This window comes from Haemorhous mexicanus, chromosome 5 (genome assembly GCF_027477595.1).
Source record: "Haemorhous mexicanus isolate bHaeMex1 chromosome 5, bHaeMex1.pri, whole genome shotgun sequence".
Taxonomy (NCBI): Eukaryota; Metazoa; Chordata; class Aves; order Passeriformes; family Fringillidae; genus Haemorhous; species Haemorhous mexicanus.
Genome location: NC_082345.1, coordinates 14,846,585 through 14,870,118, shown reverse-complemented (window position 1 = coordinate 14,870,118; position 23,534 = coordinate 14,846,585). Strand labels below are relative to the sequence as shown.

General features: G+C 42.4%; 1 protein-coding gene across 1 annotated transcript in view; it reads right to left on the bottom strand.

Annotated features, from left to right (window-relative positions):
• Positions 1-22,346, bottom strand: part of DYRK4 (dual specificity tyrosine phosphorylation regulated kinase 4) — a 29,645-nt gene extending 7,299 nt beyond the window's left edge. The window contains exons 1-8 of the mRNA XM_059847807.1: positions 22,331-22,346; positions 20,985-21,067; positions 6,201-6,284; positions 4,694-4,843; positions 3,450-3,585; positions 2,126-2,289; positions 1,629-1,765; positions 652-792 (exon numbers count right to left, since the gene is read on the bottom strand). Of these exons, the coding sequence (XP_059703790.1) occupies positions 652-792; positions 1,629-1,765; positions 2,126-2,289; positions 3,450-3,585; positions 4,694-4,843; positions 6,201-6,284; positions 20,985-21,067; positions 22,331-22,346 (911 nt within the window). The remainder of the gene's footprint in view (positions 1-651; positions 793-1,628; positions 1,766-2,125; positions 2,290-3,449; positions 3,586-4,693; positions 4,844-6,200; positions 6,285-20,984; positions 21,068-22,330) is intronic.
• Positions 22,347-23,534: the final 1,188 nt, after the last annotated feature.

The following is a 23,534-nucleotide window of genomic DNA, read 5'->3' as shown; positions in this document are numbered from 1 at the left end:
TGTCTTCCCTGGAGAGGAGCTACCTCTCACCCGGTGTGCCTGTAAGTGACAGACTCACATGCAGCAACACAAGGGATTTAGGTTTCTTTGGGATCAAGCTGTCCATGTCATGCTGAACCTTCAGCAGGGACTGCAGCACATGCACCAATGGGGGCTTTACTGTAAGGGCTGGAGAAGTGTGGGTAGCCTGGATAATTCCAATTCGATTCACTGATTACAAGAAGGCTGATGAATAAAATGATCTGACTTCTCCAAAATTCCTCCAGTACTCCTCCTAAGATGCCCTGCAGCAAAGATTCAAAAAAAGTAAGATGCAGGTTTTTTTTTAATTATTTGATATTATTCATATTTATATACCCTGAAGTTTACCAGTCCTGAATTAACTCTTTTCCTTACAGGTCTTTCGGGGAAGAAGCCTTCAATACCCAGCACAGAAAATAAGGGATGGATCATGTCATTGCCCGTGTGAAGTCTGAACGTGGCCTTTTTCAGTTCACCTTGGGTGATCAAAGGCTCAGTTATGCAGTCTGTATTTAGACAGTGTTGCTTTCTAGCTGCCAGTTCTTCTGAAGAAGACGTAAAAATTAAATCTTGTAAGGCACAAGAGCTACAATTCTCCTCAAGGTGTGTGTAAAGGAAAATGTACTTTACCCTAGCAGCTCAAAGGAGATACAGAAGTGATTGCGAAAGTAGAAGTATTCCTTCATGTGGATGATATTGTGAGTATCATCTTTGTCTTTCTTCAGCAGAGCATCAAGGATCTTCACTTCTACCAAAGCCTGGCTGTGAAATCTGAAATATCACATGACACAGGAATGGTGACATCAACTCAGTAGCATTTGTATTTCTGCAAATGCTACAAACACCACCAGCTCAGCAGGTGGGACAATTATTAAAATCTTTCATTCAACCCCGTTAACCACTGTAATTTGGATTTCTTACTGTTGATTCCCAGTCTAAATACACTGGCCTTACATAACACTTCAGGGTACCTAATTTGATTTGTCTGAAAAAACCTTTAAATGAAAAGGTTTCCAGTGAGCATCCAGACTAAAATCCTGGCACTCTCAAGTCTAAAGGAATGCTTCACTTTCCTTGAACAGGGCCATGTTTCACACCTACCACAGTCAGACAGTGGATTTTGAAAAGCATCTTTACACTTAGTGTTCACTGAGGGGGAAAATGGAACAGCTGAACATCTGTTTCACTGATTCTGCTTCAAGCTCACAAACTGTAACCAGCCACTTAACAGGAACAGGTTGCTTACGACCACAGTGTAGAATTTTTTATGTTCAAGCAAGTGATGGGTGCCTTCCAGCATATTCCTGTAGTTTTGGAAGCTTGTGGGGATGCTCCCTGCTCTCAGTCCTGCACAGCTGGTTACCTGGGTTGTGTATTCACTGTGCAACAGATAGAGAGATCTTGTGAGCCTGGAGAAACTGTGCTTGCTTTCCTAGGCTCTCTCTCCTCCAGGTCCAGGCCAGTTCCTGACATCCTCTTTACTTACTCTGCCCTCACTGTACTTCATGAATGTACAGGAGGTTTGATTTTGATTTGTTCATGTTGTCACAGTTTGCCTGTATATAAGAGGGGTGATTTTACTGGTTTAAAGTCAGCAGATATCTCACCTTTTCTTATTTCTTATTATTTTCAATGCCACTAACTCATTGGTTTTGTGATCCAGGCATTTGGCCACCTGCCCAAACGACCCTTTCCCAATGACCTCCAAGACTTCGTAGCGGTAGGCAATGTGGTCATGTAAAACCTTCAAGAGAACACAAAGGGTTCAGATTCAAGGAGTACAACAAAGACCAGGCTTCCCAGTAGCTCCTGTGTGTTTGAATCTGCTCTCCATAACAGAGGTGAGCTAGCTGCAGGTGAAGTCTACATCAAATAAGATAACAAGGAAAATCCCAAGTGATGCTTCCATAGCCCAGCTACCTTGCTTCAACCCTGCATGACATGCAAAGTGAATTCTCTCCTGAGCTTTAAAGGGCATGTTTTCACTATGTGAATATTTATCTTCTAGAAACAACATTTATCTCACAGACAACACTTAAGAGTTGGCATAAAATCACTACAAACTTACTGAGCTCAAAACAAATACCATAATTTTTCCACTTACCTTTAAGTAGGAACCATGCTCATCATCATAACAATTATTATTCTGGGTTTCAGGCAAACCTTCAATCTTTTTAGCTTCCAGGCCAAGAAACCAGAGCTCTGTATAATTGAAAATTTCTTTTTGCTCATAGACTGTTAACCGGTTTCTAAAATTTTTCAAGGCTTCTAAATCAGAAAACAAGAACGTAAAACCAAAAATCAATAAAATGTCAGAAACCCGATGGTAAAGTGCTTTTACAATGGAACATTTCACAGTAGAGCCCACCACTTTGAGCAGGATGCTGAGAAAAGCTGTTAGAGTTCCCTTCCAACTAAGATTTCTCTTTTTCTACAATTTCATACAAATTTCTACTTATTTTTTTATTTTTCTGGCTTGCAGTATTAAGTTCAATAAAGCACTCATCATCTGTCAGCAAGACTTTTAAGAGAGCTTAGGTAAAAATTATTTAATTTTGAGGGAAGTTATGTATATGGATTTTATGAAAATCCCATCTGTTGTCTATCTGCTCCCTCAGGCTCCATAACTTACACGAAAAGTTACATTTTTATTGGTTTGATTGCTGTATTTATAAAATGTCAGTTATGTCTAGTTAACCAAAGCTTTCAAGTACTTGTTTTTCTGATAAAAATCATCAGCCAGATGCTTGAGTTTAGGAATTAAATGGAGCCCAAATCTGCTTTTCTCCTACTTCTGATTCTTCCTGCATAGAATTTCAGCTGCCCTAACACCTCCACTTCCATCATTTAAATGTGGCTATATATTCAGACAGGAGCATTATAAATCTATGTGTTGCATGCATGTGTGGGTGTTTTGTTAAGCAGTGGCAGATCTTCATCCAGCAATGCAGGGATGCTAAATCATTTCAAAGCAAAAGGCCACTATTTTTTTTCCTAGACTCCTTCTAGAAATAGATTAACTCAGTCAGAAATTTTCTAGATCCAAGAACTCCCAAAATGCAATTTAGCCCACATCAATAAAATGAGACACAGCCACAAGGAAGTGGGAAAGGGTTTTAGCCCTGTAATGGAATATTGCTCTCACCTACCCCACCTAAGTCTTAGATAAATATACATTCTTTTTGATACTGCATGTTTTTCTTCTGTATTTGTGTTAGTCAAATCATTCCCCTACTGGGTACTTCCCCAAGCCAGATAATTAGAAATCACTTAGTCCCATTCAAATTGCTGTGCTCTAAATTGTTAAATATTTCAGCAGCCATTTAACATGGCACCTCTGGTCCCTGAGTGTCCTGACTGTACACACTCCTCATCTGTGCAGGCAGCCTGTCACTCCAGTCCTTTCACTTTATCCAGGGATATTCTACCTGAAGCTGTCATAGGCAGTTTGACCCCAATGCTGGTGCTCTCCAGTTCGGATGGTTTTGTATGGACTCTGGTATCACTCTCAGGAAGACTGTCTGGAAGGTTAAATTGAGGAAAATTGCCTTGAGTTCCATTTTCCTGCCAAGCAGAAAAAAAATTTAAAAATCAAAAACTGCTATATTCATAGAGACAAAGCTGCAATATATTTATTTTGGATTAGTTGAGTAATCTCTATGTCAATTTTGTGCTGAGACAGAACAAGCAGGCTTGGGCACTAGAACACCAGTCTAGAACACATGCAGTCTGCTTATTCAGACAGCAAAGTCTGCCAAAAGTACTAAAGGCAGTTGGACCATGGAAAGATAAATCTCTATAAATGAGAGAAGGAAGTTCATCTTCCAGATTTATGCAGTATATGGACTCTCTAGAAATGCTATGTATACCAATGCTGGTCAGCCTTGGAGGGCTGTGGAACAATCCCTCTTGGAAACCATGCCAAACTAACCGAAAGACAGGAAGTTCATTTGGAATATGGAGTATGGATATGCCAATAAATGGCGTCTGAATGACTTTGTTGTCTTCTCTGATGAAGTGATTGGCTTGGCCAGTGGGAGAAAAGCAGTGAGCATCATGGACTTTGCCTTGAGCAGGGCCTGTGACACTGGAGCCCAGTGAGTGGGAGATGAACTGGATAAACGGATCATAATGTGAGCAGCCTGCTCCAAGTCTGTTCTGCTTGTAGTGAGAGGTTGGGCCAGATGTCCTTCAGAGGTCTCTTCCAAGCTAAACGTCTCCTTTATTTACTTCTCATCCTTTGAGAAAGTCCTCATAGAAGTGGGGCTGGATGGAGACAAATACCAGTTCAGTGTCTGTCTGTGTCAGAAGGGTACCAAAGCCATATTTAAAAACCAGCACACGGTTGCCAAGACAAGGAGAACCCAGGTGGTGGCATATGGACTAACAAGTGGGCAAGCTTGGTCCACCACGTCCTTGCAAGAAGTCCTGACTGGTACCACTTCAATAAAAGCATCTTGGTGCTTGTGGGGTTTGAGTTAAGGATGTGTGCAAATAAAAATGGGTTCTTTTCAAAATGAAGCATTTTTCCATACTTGTCTCTAATTCTGACCCTTTCTCTCTCTTTCCCACACTTACACACTTGTGACACTTTGCCACTGACACTCTCTCAGTACTTAGAGAGAGGCTGGTTCACCAGACAAATGAAATGTCCAGGAGCTTTATAACTCACCTGAAAAGAGGGGAGGACACTCTGCAAGCTCTTATTTGCTATTTGAGGCAGGCTGCTCTCAAAGGGGGGAGGGTTTGCAGCATCTGCAGCCAGACCATGCTTCACTTGACCTTCCAGATGTGGGAGGGAAAGGACACCACGACTGACTCTCTAAATAGAAAGCACAAGGAAATGTTACATAACGAGCTAGCAAGCAGTTCTGTGCCACACCTGTTAACAACAGAGGGATGTAACTCCTTGGAAAATGTGTGTGTTTCATTTCTGACACCTAAAGGCAAAGGGGAAATGAGCAGATGCTAAGGCAGCTCCAGCTGTACTAACAGGCAGCACAAGGTTGTCCAGGCAATGCAGCACAATTTAGGGATTGAGACTCCTCACAAGAACACTTCCATCCAGCATCAGAGCAGTGACTGCTTCAGTTGCAAAGGGTGGCTGGGTTTGGAAGCCCAGCAGCCATTCCAGGCAGCAGGACTCCTGTGAGTGGGGAAAATAAAGCCCACACAAGGTAATAAGTAGGCATGAAGTGTCAGTGGCAGAAAATATCATTAACTATTCCCAGTGGCAGAAGAGAAACTGGGACTGGACTGCTGCCAAACACCAGGGGTGGACACAGTGGGAAGTCTTCCCTGCACTGGTTTCTCCATATTTCCTTCCCCCTCATTTCCTATGGAGCTCAATTTGACTGGGCCCATTAGCTGCACTCCTTATTAGTGAGGAAAAGGCAAGCTCTCAGCAAACTTTGCTTAAAAATAAGTGCTAATGCTCATTTAAATAATCCAGGATTACTAGTCCTTCCTGACTTCTCACATTTATTATTTGCAAAACACTTCTATATAATTTGTTAATTACAGTCAGTCACTAAAGGGCACAGTTTTATGAATGTCTTGTATGTCTTATCAATGTCTTGAATATCTCAAGTCAGAGAAGTCAAAGTCTTAGCAGCAAAGAAAACTCTTTCAGGTAGACTATTTCTTTGGTAAATAATAAAACAATTATTTGAAATAGATCTGAAATAGATCAACTATGCACTGTGAAATGCAGAATAAGGTCTAGAGAGCTAAAGCTACAGCCCACATAAACCTGTGAAATTTTTCTCCTTGGGGAAGCATAGAAATATATTTGGCAAGCTTTTGACAACAAAGGTGAGGTTTGATATTTTCTTATAAAGCAAAGAAGCAATGATCTCAAGCCAATTAACTTTAATGAGTAAATTTTTTTATTCCAATACTGTGGAAGAGCCTTTAAAAGCTTAGAACTGGGATTCCAGTGGACTTTTCCCAAAAGCTTCAAGAAACAAAAGCGATTTGGCAGAAGAAATGCCTCAAATGCTACTGAACACAGCAAAACCAAAATACTTGTAGGCATTTGGGACAGTCATACAGCCACAGAGAAAATGGAAGAGGACAAGGAATAGAAGACTTGCCTCTGTCCATATTCATTTATTGCAAGAGATCACTTAAAAAACAAGCATTCAGGTATTTTTGAAGTCAGCTGAAGAGTTACATACCTGATGGAAGACTCTGTTAGAGCCCAGATGATCTCTCTCTTGAACAGTCAGCTGAGACTGAGAAAAAGCATCCACATGGGAAGACTGCAAACATAAAGCGAGGCTTTAAAAAAAATTATTCTGGAGGAAAAAATTATGGAACCCCTGCCTGATTTCTGTATTTCCCTCCTTTGTGGCAATGCCTGTGCCTACACAAGGTGTGAGAGAGGGCCACAAAAATCGCTGAAAACGTTGCATTTTGGCAATGCCTCTCTCAATTGAGCAGCTGTTTTGTGGGCTGGGGCAGAGACAGTTTATTTTGTTATTATGCCTCTCAGATGCTTGGTGTGCCCCTGTGCTCAGCCAAGGGGAAAGGGGCCCTGTGCCATCCCTAAATATGTACTTGGAAGCTGGTAGTGAGTCTGCCTGGAAGAACAACTTTAAACTGCCTCATGAGGTAGATTGTGAGCCCACAGATTGCTAAAAGCAGCATTAAACTGATTCAGCTTTTGTAAAAATAAAATCAAGGTTTAAGTTTACTGAAATGTAGAAAAACCCCATTGGCTCCAGTGGGCAGACAGTATTAGCAATAAGTACAAAAAAACCCCATGGGGAAAGTGCTCAGCAGCTCAACATTTTACAGTTTGCTGGTGCTTTCAGCAGTTTTTCAATAAACATGCTAAATAGCATTGTACACTTCTGCCCAATAACAAACTGCAATGAAATAAAGACATCTTTAGGATAATTTAGACCAAGAAAACTCCATGGCTAAAGCAGATTGGAGCTCTGCTCTATAGGCTGGAGTGAACCCCACTGGGTTTGGTCAAAAGGGCTCCTGAAAGAGTCTGTCTGAGCCTGGAAGAGGCAGGGACAACTCAGATTAGATGCTGCACCAGTGCCAATACACTGCAGATATCCATATATAGACATAGATAGAGACATAGATAAACAAAATTATATATATATATATATATAAAAGCTGTAGTGGATGAAGGATGCTTGCATGCAAACTGATCCACACACACATACACTGTGACCTTGATATATGCAGGGCACATCAGCATTGCTGCAAACAGGGAGATCAAACTGAACACACCCCAACAATGGCTCTAGCATATCCTGCCCTGAACAGAATCACAGACTGGTTTGGGTTGGAAGGGACTTTATAAACCAAGCAGTTCCAGCCCCTGCCATGGGCAGGGACACCTTCCACCAGACTTGGCTGCTCAGAGCCCCAGGCTCCAGGCATCCACAGCTTCTCTTGGACAACCTGTGCCAGGGTCTCACCACCCTCACAGGGAACAATTTCCTCCTCCCATCTCCCACCTCCCATTTCTTCCTCCTTTCCCATGGGAAAATATCCCATCTAAACCTGCTCTCTGTCAGTGTGAAGCCATTCCCCCTTGTCCTGTCACTCCAGGCCCTTGTCAAGAGTCTCTCTCCATTTTTCCTGTAGGCTCCCTTCAAGCACTGCAAGGCCACAATGAGGACACCCCAAAACCTTCTCTTCTCCAGGATGACCAATCCCAATTCCCTCAGCCTTTCCTCCCAGCAGAGCTGCTCCATCCTTCTGATGATCTTGATGGCCTCCTCTCAACTGACTCCAGAGCCTGTGGCATATCCACCCTTGCATATGCACTTAAATTAGAGACTCTAAAAGACTTTTCCAAACTAAATACGGAGCTAAAACTCTGTGTACAGATCTACCTGACCACATGGAGGAAATGCTGCCTTCTGACAGGTTCAGCTGTCTCACCATCAGCCAGGAAGACACCACTCAAGCTGGGCAGACCAGCTGGAAATTGCCCCTGAGATAACTGTGCTCTGTGTGTGCTCCTCCTGTTCACAAACGAATAAACAAGCCCTTCTGCAAGGGCAAACTTCAGATCTAGAACAAACTGAGAACAGCTCTGGCATGAGATGAAGGGTGGCTGTGAAGCACAGGAGAATGGCAGGAAAGGGGTAAGTACTAAAACCTGGACACAGTAATTCCCATCTTGGGAATTGGAGATCACCCAGCCAGGGATAAGGGATGTTATGCTGTGGATCCAAAATATTACCAGTGCCAACACAGCAAATGCCACAGAAGAGGGTCACTAGATTACTGCATCCTAAACAGGAGTGTCCTAGAGCATGACACAGTTTGCCCAGAGCACCAAATATCCTTGTATGAATTTCTTTAGATGATGATTCCACGGAAAACTCAGTGCCCCAGTATTTTTCCAGACAAACTACAGACAATCTTCTCATGCAATCTACATATCTTGCACTTCAAGGGACAATCACATTAGTTATGAAGGTGAGTCTGGGATACACACTCAAAACTCAACTAATTATATCAGCCCAGCGCTTAGTAAGACTATTAGTTTTAGTGTATGTTATATGTTTTTCTTGCATGTACTTTTTCATTCATACTTAATTCCTAGCAAGCTATGATTTTCAGTTTCTGGAGCTGATGAAAATATTACATTTCATTTCAAGGTAGTTTCTTAACTGCTTCTAGCTACAAGTCAATACAAAGCCAGGATTTTATAGAGAAAAAGCCATCATTGAAAACCAAAGAAACAATGACTTCACATACCTGGGCAGACTGCAGAATCTTCATTCCAAAATGGCATTTTATTTCTTAGCAATTCTTTTAAAAAGCTAGGCAGCTATGTCTATATTCCTAAATTTTTTTAAGTAGATTAACTAACATCAGAGCATGAAAAATTTAAAAAACATATTTAAAATTAAGCAAGAGCTAAGGAAGAATGTGAATGGGCTCCAAGATGTGCTGCCAGAATTTGGAATCCATTTAATTTCGATTCAGTGGGGGAAGATTACTAAGATTTTGAGGTGGACATTTCTCCTTTCACAGTGTAAAACCAAAATCAGTCCATGCCTTTTTTTAACCATGGAAATCTGTGATCCTCTTTGTACCCCTTTCTCAAAATCTACTTACTAAGGCTTTATTGCTCTTTAGGCAATTTATTCAATAAAATCAGTAAGTGACTGACCTTCATAAAATTCCCCCAAATGGGTAAATAACATAAACTTCAATTTGTAGAAAAACTGATCTGTGCCTACACCAGTCCTGCTGGTGGCTGAATGGGGAGCAGGTGGATTTATTGGACAGTCCACACAGTGGTTTTATTTGATAGTCTTGATCCAGGTGACCCAGCAGAACTGCTCTAGCAAAACCCTGGAGTTGCCCTATGGGCTCTGCAGCTGAGCTGTTGTAGCTGGGTTCATTCTGGCAGATGCACTCCAAAGAAAAACTGCAGCAACTGTTACTATTCTACTCCATTTCACTCCTGGTTTCCCTGCTCCTGTGGCCCTCAGCCTTGTCCTACAGCTCCAATGCTGCAATCCCAGACTATCATCTCCTGCTATTCCAGCCCTTCAAATCCTGAACCACCTTGCTCATTCCAGTTACCACCAAAGAAACAGAACAATGTCCTCATCCACCACCTAGCCCACAATCACAAAGTTTTAGGTTTACAGCATTCTGTAAAATCAGGCATCATGACATACTTCCATAATTCTCAAAATATCAGAGTATTTTTTAAGTACCATGTTAACCATAGAAATCAAAAATGCATTAAAATTTTGGACATTTTTAAATACACAACTACATGAAATAAAGACCCCCTCATTCACTCTTCCCCCGGTTCTCAAAACTGAATGAAGCCTGTAGAATAAATGGAGAGAATACAACACAGGTGCTAAATCATGCAATACATTAAAAAGCCATAGCAAATACACACTCTCACTCAAAACACAGTAGGAACAAACATTTTCCCCACCTTGTCAACTATTTCTGTCAGCATTACTGCGAGAGCTGTTAAGTGCAGGACAGGAACTGTTTATTCCATTCAGCGAAGGCATTTCAGGAAGCCCACCTTCATCTAGTCAGAGCATAGCAGGAGCAGTTCCATGCACAGTGCCCTGAGCAGAAAAAACTGGATAATGCTTCTGCTTGGCTTCAGATTTAAATTTTTCTCCCGGAAATATGCCAGTGACTATTAGCTGCTCTAGTATTCTTTTGGTGGCCATCTGTTCCCTTTCTCAGCCTCCTTCTAGCCAAATATAATTTTCCATATTTATCATGGCAAGTCAGTAATAAGAAAGACAAATATAACAGGATTGGCTGTTCTCCTTGTCATCTCAGTCTGTTCTTTCTCACTGAGCTCATGTGCTTGCGAAACCAAAAAACACTTGAACTTGGATTTTGTCAAAATTTGTCACAGCGACCTTGCTATACAGTGAGCAAAATCTCCTCAACAAGACTGACAGACTGGAAAATGAAAATTAATTAATTCCTTAAGGGTTGGTTTCTCATTGGGCATTATGTGTCAAACTGTGGCACCTCGGTCTGTGGTTCTTGAGGGCACTGGTGCAGAGCTGCTCTGCCCCGTGGGATAATGAGTGTGTGGATTATTTTGGTGTGGATAATGAGACAGAACTTAGCTGCCCTCCTGTCTTTTCCTCCTTTGGATGCTGTGCATGTTTGATGGGGCACTGATGGAGGCATCCCTATTCCCCAGCTGTCTTAGGGGAATATCTAAAGCAAAAATACAGTGTGGTCTCCTCCTTCATACAGCCAAAGAATGACATGTTCCCTGATGGTCTGAAATCTGTCAACAGCTCAGAATAGTTCTACTTTCACTCAGAAACCAGGGTTTTCAAGGAGGAAATACATGCTCACGCACTGAAGGCTGCTGCTTTTACAGATGCTGCTGGAATGGACAAAGGACAAACAGTTATTCCTTTGCACCCATGGTGGTCTCTGCAAAGCCTCTCCTGATGTAATTGCTGGACTGCACCTTCCTAAAAGGCACACTGCTCCCACTTCCATCACTCCCACTTTTCCATTCATCCAAGCTAGGCAACCCTCTAAGCAACAAATCCTCCCTGGGATTATAAACCTCATGTGCAAGAGAAACTTCTTATTTTCCCACCAAATAACCACTCAGGCTGTCATGTCAGGAGGGGAGGCATGCAGATCTCCTGGAATGGCTGAGGTTGGAAGAAACCTAAAAGACCACCCTGTTCCACCCTCCTGCCACAGGCAGGGACACCTCCCACTATCCCAGGTTGCTCAGAGCCCCATCCAGCCTGGCCTTGGACACTGCCAGGGATGGGGCAGCCACAGCTTCCCTGGGCAACCTGTGCCAGGGCCTCACCACCCTCATAGCAAAGAATTTCTTCCCAAAATCCCTTCTAAATCCTCAGTGGGAATCCATTTCTCCCTGTCCTGTCACTCCAGGCCCTTGTCAATAGTCTCTCTCCATTAGCAGTCCCAGGACAGCCTCCATAGAAAGGACTGAAATACAGATCTGCCCATGTTTTAGCCATCCCTCATTTAGAAGAACATCCTCTATTTTATTTTCTTTATTTCTTTTATTTGCAATGTTTTCTCTCCTCTTCATTTTATTGCATTCTTGTAACCATACTCAAATTTGCTGTGATAAGTCATGCAGGAATAAAAACAACCTTTAGGGTCATTCTTTTATATTACCTGAAGAGGACCAACTAATTTTTGATGACATAACCCCTTCATTTCTCAACAATATTCTCAAAGCAAGAAAAACTCACCAGGATTCTTATTAAGTTTCAGTCATGCAACAATGAAGTAAAAAGCAGTACATAAAATGTTTCAGCTATACATTTAAAGCAGTTTTTTGTTTTTTTAAATCTGAAGGAAAGATTTATCTTTGTAACTATTTTTTTAAATTACCCATTTCACAAAGGCATTTAATTAAAGGAGCTAAGTGCAATGGTTCATAAATTCCTTATGGATGTGATCACTGCTTGTGATCATCACACAGAAAATATCTTTACTAAATTTCTAAATTTGGCAACATCTCTGTGAAGTATAATAGTATTAGTAGTAAAGGAAATTAAAGAGCTTTCCCTGCAAAGAAAACCCCCTGCATCATGGAGTAGGAAGAGGATTCATTCCATTTTAGCTAAACATTCAAAGTAAACAAATTTCCCTGTGGAAGAAACTGTCTTTTTATTGGCTTGTCTTGAGAAGGAGGCTGTTCCAATAATGTAGACTAGATATCCCAAACTTTTAAATCCCTAGAATTAGATTAGATTAATTCTACTCTTTATAGCATTTACTCTGCTACTCCTGCACTCCAGTCTTCCTGATCTGAGTGAGGGCAAAAAGCACAGAGAAACAATGAACTGAGCTGTCTCAGTGCTGAGCTGTGGCGCCAATCCAGGCTTGAGCAGTGCCACAGGGAACATCCAATGCTGCCACTGCAAGCTGAACCTGGGAAGATAAATACCAAATTCCCAAAGTGAGTGGTGTTGACAGAAAACTTCTTAAACCACTCCTGCTCTATTTGTTCTGATAAAACATAAGAAGTATGCTTTTTGCCTTTTGCAAAATCAGTGCAAAAGGAATGGGTGATTTAAGGTTTTGCATACATTTACTTGGGCAAAGAACCCACCAGATGAACCAATCAGTCCAAGGCTGATAGAAAAGCCAGCCATGGGCTCTGGCTCCTTTAGAATGTTTCTTCCACAGAAGAGGACAAATGCTTGGGATATGATAATGTCAAGATTCTAACAGTTAAGTTAGTTGCTAGTAAATTGGCTCTTTAAAGTTTATTAACAATTCCTATCACACTTAAGATCTGCTCTTTCTCCTAGCAAACAAGAAAAAAAAAATTGCAATGCTGTTTGTTCCAAATGTGCTCAAAAGCTGGGTGAGAATCATGAATGCAGTTTTACATAGGAGGGAATTAAGGAGCTGTGTTGCTAAGGATATAATTGCCAGAACCTTTTGAGATAATTCCTAACATCTGAGTAAGTGTCCTTGACTGAATTCAAATAGAATCTGGGGACATGGGGATTTTCCAAACAGCTCTGTGACTGTATAAAGCCAAAAGGACCCCAGCGACATCATCATTTCTAGAAAACAGACTGGGCAAAGAAATGACAGCCCAGAAATCAGTGCTCCAACTGATTTTCCTAATGCATCAATCTGTTCTCAGGACTATTCCAAGAACAGAAAATATGGTTATTCCTGGACTCACAAACTGAAGAAGAATCACATGAGAAGGAGGAATTGGACATGAACCAGATAAACTGATTTAAATCAAGTGGGGTGCACAGAAAAAATGTAGGTCTAGATATGTTGAAAAGTCACAGGCAGGAAAAAAAAAACCCAAAATTTGATAGGCAAAAATATCATAGAATCATAGAATATCTTGAATTGGAAGGGACCCAGCAGGATCATCCAGTCCAACTCCTGGCCCTGCACAGACACCCCAACAATCCCACCCTGTGCATCCCTGAGAGCGCTGTCCAAACACTCCTGGAGCTCTGGCAGCCTTGGGGCTGTGACCATCCCTGGGGAGCCTGATCAGTGCCCCAGCACCCTCTGGGGGAAGAACCTTTCCCTGATATCCACCCTGACCCTCCCCTGACACAGTTCCAGCTGTGCCCTTGGTTCCTGTCCCTGGTCACACAGAGCAGAGATCAGGGCCTGCCCTTCCTCTTCCCCTCGTGAGCAAGCTGCAGAACTGCTGTGAGCTCTGACCTCAGTCTGCTCTTCTCCAGCTGAACAGACCAAGTGCCCTCAGCTGCTCCTTGTGTGGCTTTCTCTTCAGGCCCTTCACCATCTTCATGTCCCTCCTTTGGATGCTCTCTAACAGCTTTAGATCTTTCTTATATTGTGGCACCCAAAACCACACTCAATATTCAATGTCAGCAGAGCGGGACAATAATCCCCTCACTGGCTCTGCCAGCGATGCTGGGCCTGGTAAGATCATGATGGAAAAGGATTTTTGGCTTGCTTAAAGCTCTTAAAGCTTTGCAAGAACTTTCCTTCAAGAAAGAGCTCCATCTGTTTCTACCCATTTGCAGGTGAAGTGTGGGGAGTGCCTATGTTATCCCTGTGCTGCCTCAAGTGGAAGCTGGAGGCCAGTCCAGGAGAACCAAGGCCTCTCAGAACCTGTGTACTTCATAATTACAGTTACTAAATACCTCCCCAAATCCTACTGACATCACACATTCACCTGTGGATTCAGATATGTTTCTTAAATAATGCCCTCTAAGGAGGAAAACTAGGGAAATAATTTTCCAGCCTCATCACTTCAGAGGGGGTATGAAATCAGTACCTCAGCAACAAGTGACCTCTCACAGTAATTTTTCTCCAGAAAGTCACTTTAAACAAAAGCATCATGTGTCAGTTTTAAAGTTAGAAATACACCTTTAAAAAATAATGTAGGACTTTTGATTTCAGAGTAATGCAACTTACTGTAAGTATTTCTATAGAGCAATTTTTTTCCCTCTAAAATAAGAAATAGACCAGCTGTCTACAATATACATATACTTTTAAGACACCACAAAGCCTTTTACTTAAACCTAAAGGTCAATCTGAAATCTTTTGCAGAACCCTAGGTACTCTGAGATTCTATAAATTAATTATTTGCTTACTATTTGTGCAGAAACATGTAAGATATCCCTGTAATTTAAAAATGTTAATTTCTTATCTTTGCAGCAATACTAATGGTACTGCTTTCATTAAAAATTGCCATCATAAAATCATAGATTCATAGAGTATCCTGAGCTGGAAGGGACCCACAAGGATCACTGAAGCTCTGCACAGAACAGTCTCAAGAATCACACATCTTAATTCTACTTCTCCAAAGAAATTTAAATAATGGTTAATGCAATAAAAATATCTTACAGAACTGATGGCAGATGGTACAATGGACTGAATTATCTTCTTTCTGTTTATTTTCAGTTCTTCACAACAGCTATGTCACAACCTAATACAAACATTTGTACAGCAAACAATAAAAAAAAAATACCAACCATGATTACCTTAGGCTGGACTCTTTTATTTCTTCTCACTTGTAAACAAGAGTTACTGAAGAAGCCGAAATCACAGCAGCTCTCACTGCTCCTTTCTTGCTTTTCCCATAATGACAAAGCTCCATGTTTTAAATTAGTCTCCATTGAATTGTTCTCTTTGTGACTTAAACCTGACACTGAAGATAATCTGATCCAACCTGTGCCTCTCTGTGAATAAAAGCTTGGGCTGACTGATGATTTTTAGGGTGAGCTGGCTGGAATCAAGTCCCAGGTTGTTTTACCATGTTCCCCAGCAATGGCACAAACCAAACTGAGCTGAACTGGGAAGCTGATGCTCTATGAAATCTTTGAGGACTTTACACCAGCACAACATGTTTGTCAATTAGGCTCAACAGCATTGCAAACCCATCCCTTGAGGTGCCTCATTTGCTTTGCTTTCCTTCCTTCTGTTTTTTAAATTCTTTTTCAAAGACAGAGCTGCAGCTTTAGCTCACCTGCTCTGAACAGGAACGGTCTAATGAGGGTAAATCCAAGGTAATTCCCGGTGTTACTGAGAATCCCAGCAGTGCCCCTGAGCACCACACTCACAGCTCCCCCTTACTCTTGACAATTTTGGAATGAGAGTTTCTAGGTAGTCCTGTCTCTGTTTACACCCCAGTCCTCCATGGACTCCTTAGATATTCCATCAGCAAAATGCCTGCAGCTGGAGCAGCCTCAGCTTGGAACATTAAAAGAATGGACCTCAGTGGTCTTTTATTCAAGTATTCCTGGCAGACTCCATGGGGAAATATCTAATGCTTAGTCTCAATTCCATATTTTCTTTACTTTTCTTGTGAGAACAATAAAGCAATTCATATTTTTTAAAAATGCAGAAAAAATGCAGACACAAATTTTATTAAAGTGAAAGAAAAATGTTTTGAAAACAGAGGAGCAATGCCAGCCATAAAACAATAAAGCCGCAGTGGGTTTGGAATTTAAAAAAGATAAAAGGGATCTTTAAATCAGCTTTTCTTTTTTAATCATGGCATCATAGATTGGCCTGGGTTGGAAGGGACCTAAAAGATCATCTTGTTCCACTCCCCTGCCATGGGCAGGGACACCTTCCACTATCCCAGGTTCCTCAGAGCCCCATCCAGCCTGGCCTTGGACACTTCCAGGGATCCAGGGACAGCCACAGCTTCTCTGGGTATCCTGTGCCAGGGCCTCATCACCCTCACAGGGAACAATTTTTTCCAATATCCAATCTAAACCTGCTCTCTGTCAGTGGGAATCCATTCTCCCTTGTCCTGTCACTCCAGGCCCTTGTCAAGAATGTCTCTCCATCTTTCCTGTGGGCTCCCTTGAAGCACTGCAAGGCCACAATGAGGTCACCCCAAAGCCTTCTCTTCTCCAGGCTGAACAATCCCAATTCCCTCAGCCTTTCCTCACAGATGGAAAACCAGAGGAAAACTTTCTATTGACATGCAAGTGCCAGCAAACCATTTAATAGAAAAGGCATATGACAAATGTAATCAGAACAAGGGGATAAATACAGGAATGAACTTCAGCTCTGTAAGTGAACTGCCTAATTGTTACCAGAAAAAGGAAAAAAATCAACCAAACAACACAAACAATAGCAAAAACTAAAAAAAAAAGCAGCAAGTCTGTGGCTTCCCAACATTTTGAATTGGGCTCATTAAAAAAAACACTTCTCTCTCCAAACCTCACTTCACTTATAACCTCAGTCATCACAACTGCAATTACATGGCTCCTACTAAAAAAAAAAAAAAAAAAAAAAGTAAGTACTATCCATAGGTTTTTGAACAGAAATAAAACCAGATCTATTGATTACATGGAAATATGCAAAGGCAGGATGCAACTTCCCAGGACATCCCTGTGCCTACATTTTCCTCTAGACCAGCTCTGAGTGTTTTGGATGGCTCTGTCTTCTTGCAAGGGCTGTATGTGAAGCCCAGGGATCTTGTTCAGGGAGGCTGGACAGCCTTCTGCTGTAATCCATTTTTAGCTCTTGCAAGATGTCTACATTTAACTGCACAGGCCAAAAGCCAGTTTTCAGGAGTGCTGCACGCACTTGGGCATATCAGGAATGCAGGTGCATGCCTGGTGCAGTGGCTCACTGCTCTCCACTTCTTCCCATCCCCCAGGCAGTGGAGAGCACTGGAAACCCCTGGGATTCAGGCTGCTGACTGCATTTCACATGCTGTGTAGTCAGATTTGTCTTGCACAACGGCTTCCCTTTCTCCAGGCTGAATCCCCAGTCACTCCTGACAGGACTCACTCTTTAGGTATCTATCTCAGTATCTACATACACTGAATTTCAATACAGTAATCTCAATACATTGACAATAAATGGGCCAAAAAGTCCATGCCTGGCACATGTGTATTGCTGTCCCTAATTAAACAGTAGATTTCAAGTATGTATTTTGCCTCAGTTTCTCTTTGGGGAGGAGGAATTTGTCAGAAATCATCCACGAGTGGTGTTTCAGGAGAAATATGTATTTATTAAAAGAGCTTTCCTATTATTTGTTGAAAATATTTTAATAGTACTCTGCTAATGTGCATTATAAATTCTCAGAATATTAGGGAGATTTCAAAGGAGGACTGTTTCATACACATTACTGTAAAAAGAATAATTAGAATTAAAGTAGAGGGTCTCAAGCAGTGGCTTCAAATCTAAACAATTCTTTGACAGTGATATTGCAGTGTCACTCTCACCACACCAGCCCTGTGTTTTCAGGAGTGTTACCCCAGCCTTGTCTCACTCTTTGGACAACAACACTCACTTTACACCCTTTGTAAGACCTCCCTGCTTGTTCAGCTACAGAGTGCAAACTAATGTCTTCATCAGGACAGTAATAAATCATATCACATCTTAACAAGCGCAGAATTTGCTCATAAATCCATTTTTTCCTTTGCACACAAGAAATGAAGAGTCTACAGGGGAGCTACTGGCAGTATGTGCTGGGTAACATGTTTCAGAAATATATGGATGAAAATTTGGGAGTTAGGCAGTGTTCCCACTTAGGAACAGGCTGTGATATGTGGAGGACAGAATGCTTCCCATCAACTTCAATAACATGCTTTCCCACTCTTTTGGGAGCAGCTGGAAAAATCTGCCTCCAAATTTCTTTGGCAAGAAAGATGAATCAAAGCAAATAAGGAAAGGGGAAGGAGGAGCTGATCTCAGACAAGCTCCAAAGGGGATATAGCTCAGTAGGGAATATGTTCTCCATTACCACTTATTATTGCAACCTCATTGGGGCTAGTGAAGGTACAGAGCACAAAGGTGATGGATGAGGAGAATCAGGCTTTATTCCATACACAACCCCCCACCTAAATCAGAGGTGGAAAATAAATCTCCTACTGGCCATGATTCTTCTTAAAATGATCACTTCCAAACTATTCAGTGCTACATATCTCTCTTGCTGGTTTGAATGTTCCCAGGATTTTTGGCAGCTCTCCACATTTGCAGTTCCTCTGCAGGTAGCCTAATTGCAGCCAACTCTGGATAAATATATCATCAGCCTTTGATTTATGGGCAAGATTCAGCCTTCCTAGAACAGGCTTTGTGCAGGTGGAATTGCAGGTGGAAAGGGTGGGAGCACCAGAACCCATCCACGTGGCAGGAAAATGAGCTTAAAAGAGTTTCAGTTAATGACCTTTCTCTCAAGCAAAACAGCTGGCCTGCCTTCCCAAAACCTGGCAGTAACTTCATTGTTGTGGTGTGAAGCTCTACTTCCTCCTTGCCTTCCCCCTGCCCTCTTCCTAATTGCTGTCTGTCAAGTTCCACATTCCAGCAAGGGCATCGTGTGATTGGCAGAAGTTCAAAAGATGCTTCTCAGACCTGGAGTCATTGGCCTGTCCAGGTGTCATTGTCCCCTGAGACCCTCCCCCTCCCACCTGGTTGGTGGCTTACCTATCCTCTCCCTCCCAGCTCCTGGTGAGCTTAAAAGGTGTTGAAGCCATGTGGTCCTTGTCTGTTGGAGTAGTTACCGAGATTCAGAACTGTATCACCCTGGAATAAACTCTGAGTTTAACTCTGCAGCAGAACCCGCTCTCTTTCTCTTCACCATCGCCTGAACTTTTTCCACTAGAGGTAAACTGAGTTTCTGCTTTGCATGGGCTCATTCCAAGTGCCTAGCTGCAACTGCCTGCGAGCTAAAGGTGTCTCTGAGGAGAAATATCCCCAGCAGTCATCTCTAGCACAGTGCAATCAATACTTCATGGTTACATCTCCACAGCCATATGAACACAGCCAAAGGGAACATTTTTTACAAGGGAATTGAGTTCTACCTAAAATCACTGCAGGACTTCTAGATGTTATCAGAGATTATTTACAAAAGCATGGAGTGACAGGACATGGGGGAAAAGCTTAAAATTGAAAGAGAGTAGCTTTAGATTGCATATTATGAAGAAATTCTTCCCTGTGAGGATGGTGATGTGTATTAAAACTCTGTATCCATGTGTGTGAGGACACAGCAGGTTCATCATAATACTCAAAGAATCACAGAATCATGGAATGGCTGGGGTTGGAAGGGTCCTTAAAGCCCATCCAGTTCCACTCCCCAGCCATGGGTAGGGACACCTTCCACTGTCCGAGCTTGCTCAGAGCCTCATCCATCCTGGCCTTGGACACTTCCAGGAATGAGGCAACCACAGCTTCTCTGGGCAACCTGTGCCTCACCACCGTCTCAGGGATAGTGACTCTACCACCTTCCTGTGCAGCCCATTCCAATGTCCAATCACCCTTTCTGTGAAGAAATTCTTCTAGAAAACTGGCCAATTGCTGCCTATTTTCAATACAGGGAAGGACTATAGCATTCTAAGTTCCTGGGGGTTCCATTTCTGCCTCTATCTTCTGGGTTCTGTGCAGCTCTCCTAACTTTGTTGTCCTGAATGCATCCTTTTTCCTGACTTAGATATGCTGGGGAAGATCAAGGAATCCCAGAAAAAAGCATAAGGCTGGAAGGGACCAGTGAGTCATCTTGTCCCACCTCCCTGCTCCAGCAGGGCCATCCCAGAGCACAGGGCACAGGATTGTGGCCAGATGGTTCTGGAATATTCTCAGTGAAGAAGACTCTACAGGCCCTCTGGACAATCTCTTCAGTCCTCAGTCACTGCACAGGACAGAAGTTCTGCCTCCTGCCCAGGTGGAACCTCCTGGGCTCAGTCCCTGCCCATTCCTCTGGTGCCATTGCTGGGCCCCTGGAGCAGATCCTGGGCCCTGCTCGGAGCCCTCCCTGCAGACAGGGACACCCAGGGCTGAGGGCCCCTCTCAGCCAGGGCTCCTCTCGAGGCTGGACAGCCCCAGCTCCCTCAGCCTTTCCCTGCCAGAGATGCTCCAGGCCCTAAATCATCTCTGCAGCCTCCGCTGGCCCCAATCCAGGAGTGCCTCGTCTCTGCTGTGCTCAGGAGCCCAGGACTGGACACAGCACTACAGATGTGCCTCCCAAGGCTGAGTAAGATTTGCCCATTCTTACATTTTTGACTTACAGGCAACTCTGTTCCTTATGAAATCGTGACAGAGACTCAGAAACAGCTGTGAACCCCACTCACAAATTGCATAAACACAACTTTTAAACAAGGAAGGGGCTAACTTATGTTTGAGAAAAATTATAGCAAACACCTGGAGAAGAACTGTATGTTAAAGCCTATAACTGAATTAAATAATGCAAGAAATACCTACTAACATTATAAGTCACTTATCTGTGAAAATGTATTAGAGTGAGGCTGTGTTGTTGATAATACTTGGCAAAAGTTAAGACAGTTAAGCTTATTAAATTCCTAAATTTGTTTTTCTGTTCTTGTTTTTTTGCTCACACTTGTCATCTGACCCTCTGACATGCAAAGACTGCAAATACAATTGTTAGCCACATAGCTCCTCTGTACTGGAATGGTAACTTGATGTTATTATGCCCTCTAATGTTGACTTCCTACATAGTTACAGACTTTTAACATTCTAAAAATATGCACATATCTACTAACCTTTATGGTGGGATGGGGTTCACAAGGTATTTCTGAAAGAACTGCCTGATTATAGCTCTTTAGAATCTTCACCTTAATGAGTCCTGCAAAGATAATAAAATGAAAGCAAGACTTACAGAGATTTACTGGAAGTAAAAAAAAAAGTGTAACAAATCTCTCATCTGTTCAAGGAGGCAAACAGAAAGAGAATCTGTCATCTTTGGCTCCACAAGATGGTCTATCACCAAGCAAATAAATATCATCTGGGTTTCAATCAGTTCTATTTCTCATGATTTCTTCGTACATTGGAGTACTGTAAATGTCCCCAAGGGTTGTCAGTATGAAAAAGAATTTGGGGCAGGAATTGAGATGCCTGAGCATTAAACAGAGCTTTAATACACTAAGGACCATGTAGATTCTTTTACACTGGAGGCCAGTTAAGTCCTTCCATCCTCTTATTCAGCTGAGGCTAGAAAAAATTAACCTTTAAATTTTGAGTTACATTCAAAAACAATTTTTAAAAAACCAAACAATGGGGGAAAATACAAAATGCAAGAAAAAGAAATTTCAGTTTTTTAATATCCCAAATGTACAGGAAAAACTCATGGTCCAAGTCTTCATTTAAATGTAAACAAGTGTTAAAAATATTGGGGGTGTGAAGACAGATTCAGCAGAGCAGAAACAGCCTCGACCCAAAAAAGTTCTTTTTTTTATTTTTTCATCACAGTTTTTTGGCTTCTTCTCAAGTGAACAATGTCACACCTGAGTGGAGACAGAACAGAAATTCTTTGTAAGCAGCAGGACAAAGTGTTTTAAATGCAAAGAGCGGGGTTTTGTTCAGAGGGTCACCAGAAGTGGTAACATCCTGTTTTCATCTTTGTGGTTTGCACTGATACGCTTCGAGTCTGTTGGGTTAATGAAAGTTGGAACAAAAGTGATCAGACATGAAAGGCAGAATATATTTATCTGCTTAGAGCAAATTACACCCAACCCCTCTGCTAAAAATTAAGGAGCAGCTTATGGAATTCCTGATGCAACTGATCTCGATCTCAGGAAATGGCATTTGGGCTTTTTTTTTTTTTAATATAAGGGAAAAAATAGGAAAATATTTGTTTCCCTTATTAAATCACATGTCTCTAAATAAGCATTAAGATACATCTTTATTATTTAGGCACTTTAAAGACACAGATTTTCATATTAATAGAATATCTGAAAATAACCAATATATACCTGGGAAATTAAGGTTCTGGATCTTTTGAATTACAGAAGGTAACAGTCACATATTTAAGAGGTTCTGAATCAAAACTAAATTCTGTTTTCTTCAGAAACAATGAAAGCTGGAACCGTGATCTTTGACTTATGATAACCTGACTGATAATGCATCATGACCAAACAGACAACCAATCTGCAAGGAATCAGCGAAACCATTAACAGAAAGCTTTGCAAAGGCATGGATTACACCTGAAGGATGAGACATTGTCCAGAGGTACCTGGACACTGCAGAAGTAGCCCATGGGAATCTCATGGGGCTTAACAGGACCAAGCGCTGGTGCTATATCTGGGATCAACCCAGGCTGGGGATGAGCAGAGGAAGCAGCCCTGTGGGGGTGCTGTGGGTGAGAGCTGGCCTGGCCCCTACCCAGAGCCCCCCTGTTCTGGGCTGCACCCAGAGCCCCAGGGCAGCAGGGCCGGGGGGGATTCTGCCCCTCTGCCCCACCTTGCTGAGCCCCCCCTGCAGGGCTGCATCCAGCCCTGGGCCCAGTACAGGAAGGACAGGGAGCTGCTGGAGCCAGGCCAGAGCAGAGACACCAAGGAGATCAGAGGGGTGGAGCAGCTCTGCTGGGAGGAAAGGCTGAGGGAATTGGGATTGTTCAGCCTGGAGACGAGAGGGCTTTGGCGTGACCTCATTGTGCCCTTCCAGTGCTTGAAGGGAGCCCACAGGAAAGATGGAAAGAGACTCTTGGCAAGGGCCTGGAGTGACAGGACAGGGGGAGTGGCTTCACACTGACACAGGGTAGGTTAGATTGGATATGAGGAAAAAGTTGTTCCCTGTGATGGTGCTGAGGCTCTGGCACAGGTTGCCCAGAGAAGCTGTGGCTGCCCCTGGATCCTTGGAAGTGTCCAAGGCCAGGCTAGATGAGGTTCTGAAGAACCTGGGATAGTGGAAGGTGCCCCTGCCCATGGTGGGGTTTGGAACTGGATGATCTTTAAGGTGCCTTCCAAACCCATGATTCTATTATATTCCTTTGTTAATGCAACTGCCTGAGTCATGAGTAATACATGGAGAAATGGATCTGCTGCCATCCACTGTAATCAATAGGCTTAGATAGGAAATTACAGACACTGTGGATTAGTAAAAACTCAGTTTCATTAATCAGTAGCAATCACTTCACTGCTTTACTAAACCCCTACCTTAGCATGGTATCATCATCCTCAATGAAGCCCCAGAAGCTCCAAGGAAATTCATCATTGTCTAAGCCTGACTAATGCTGCTGACTTCCAGTAAGAGCATACACAGGCAAAAATATCTGCCAGACTGCAACCAACATTTTAAGTGACCTTCAAAATTAA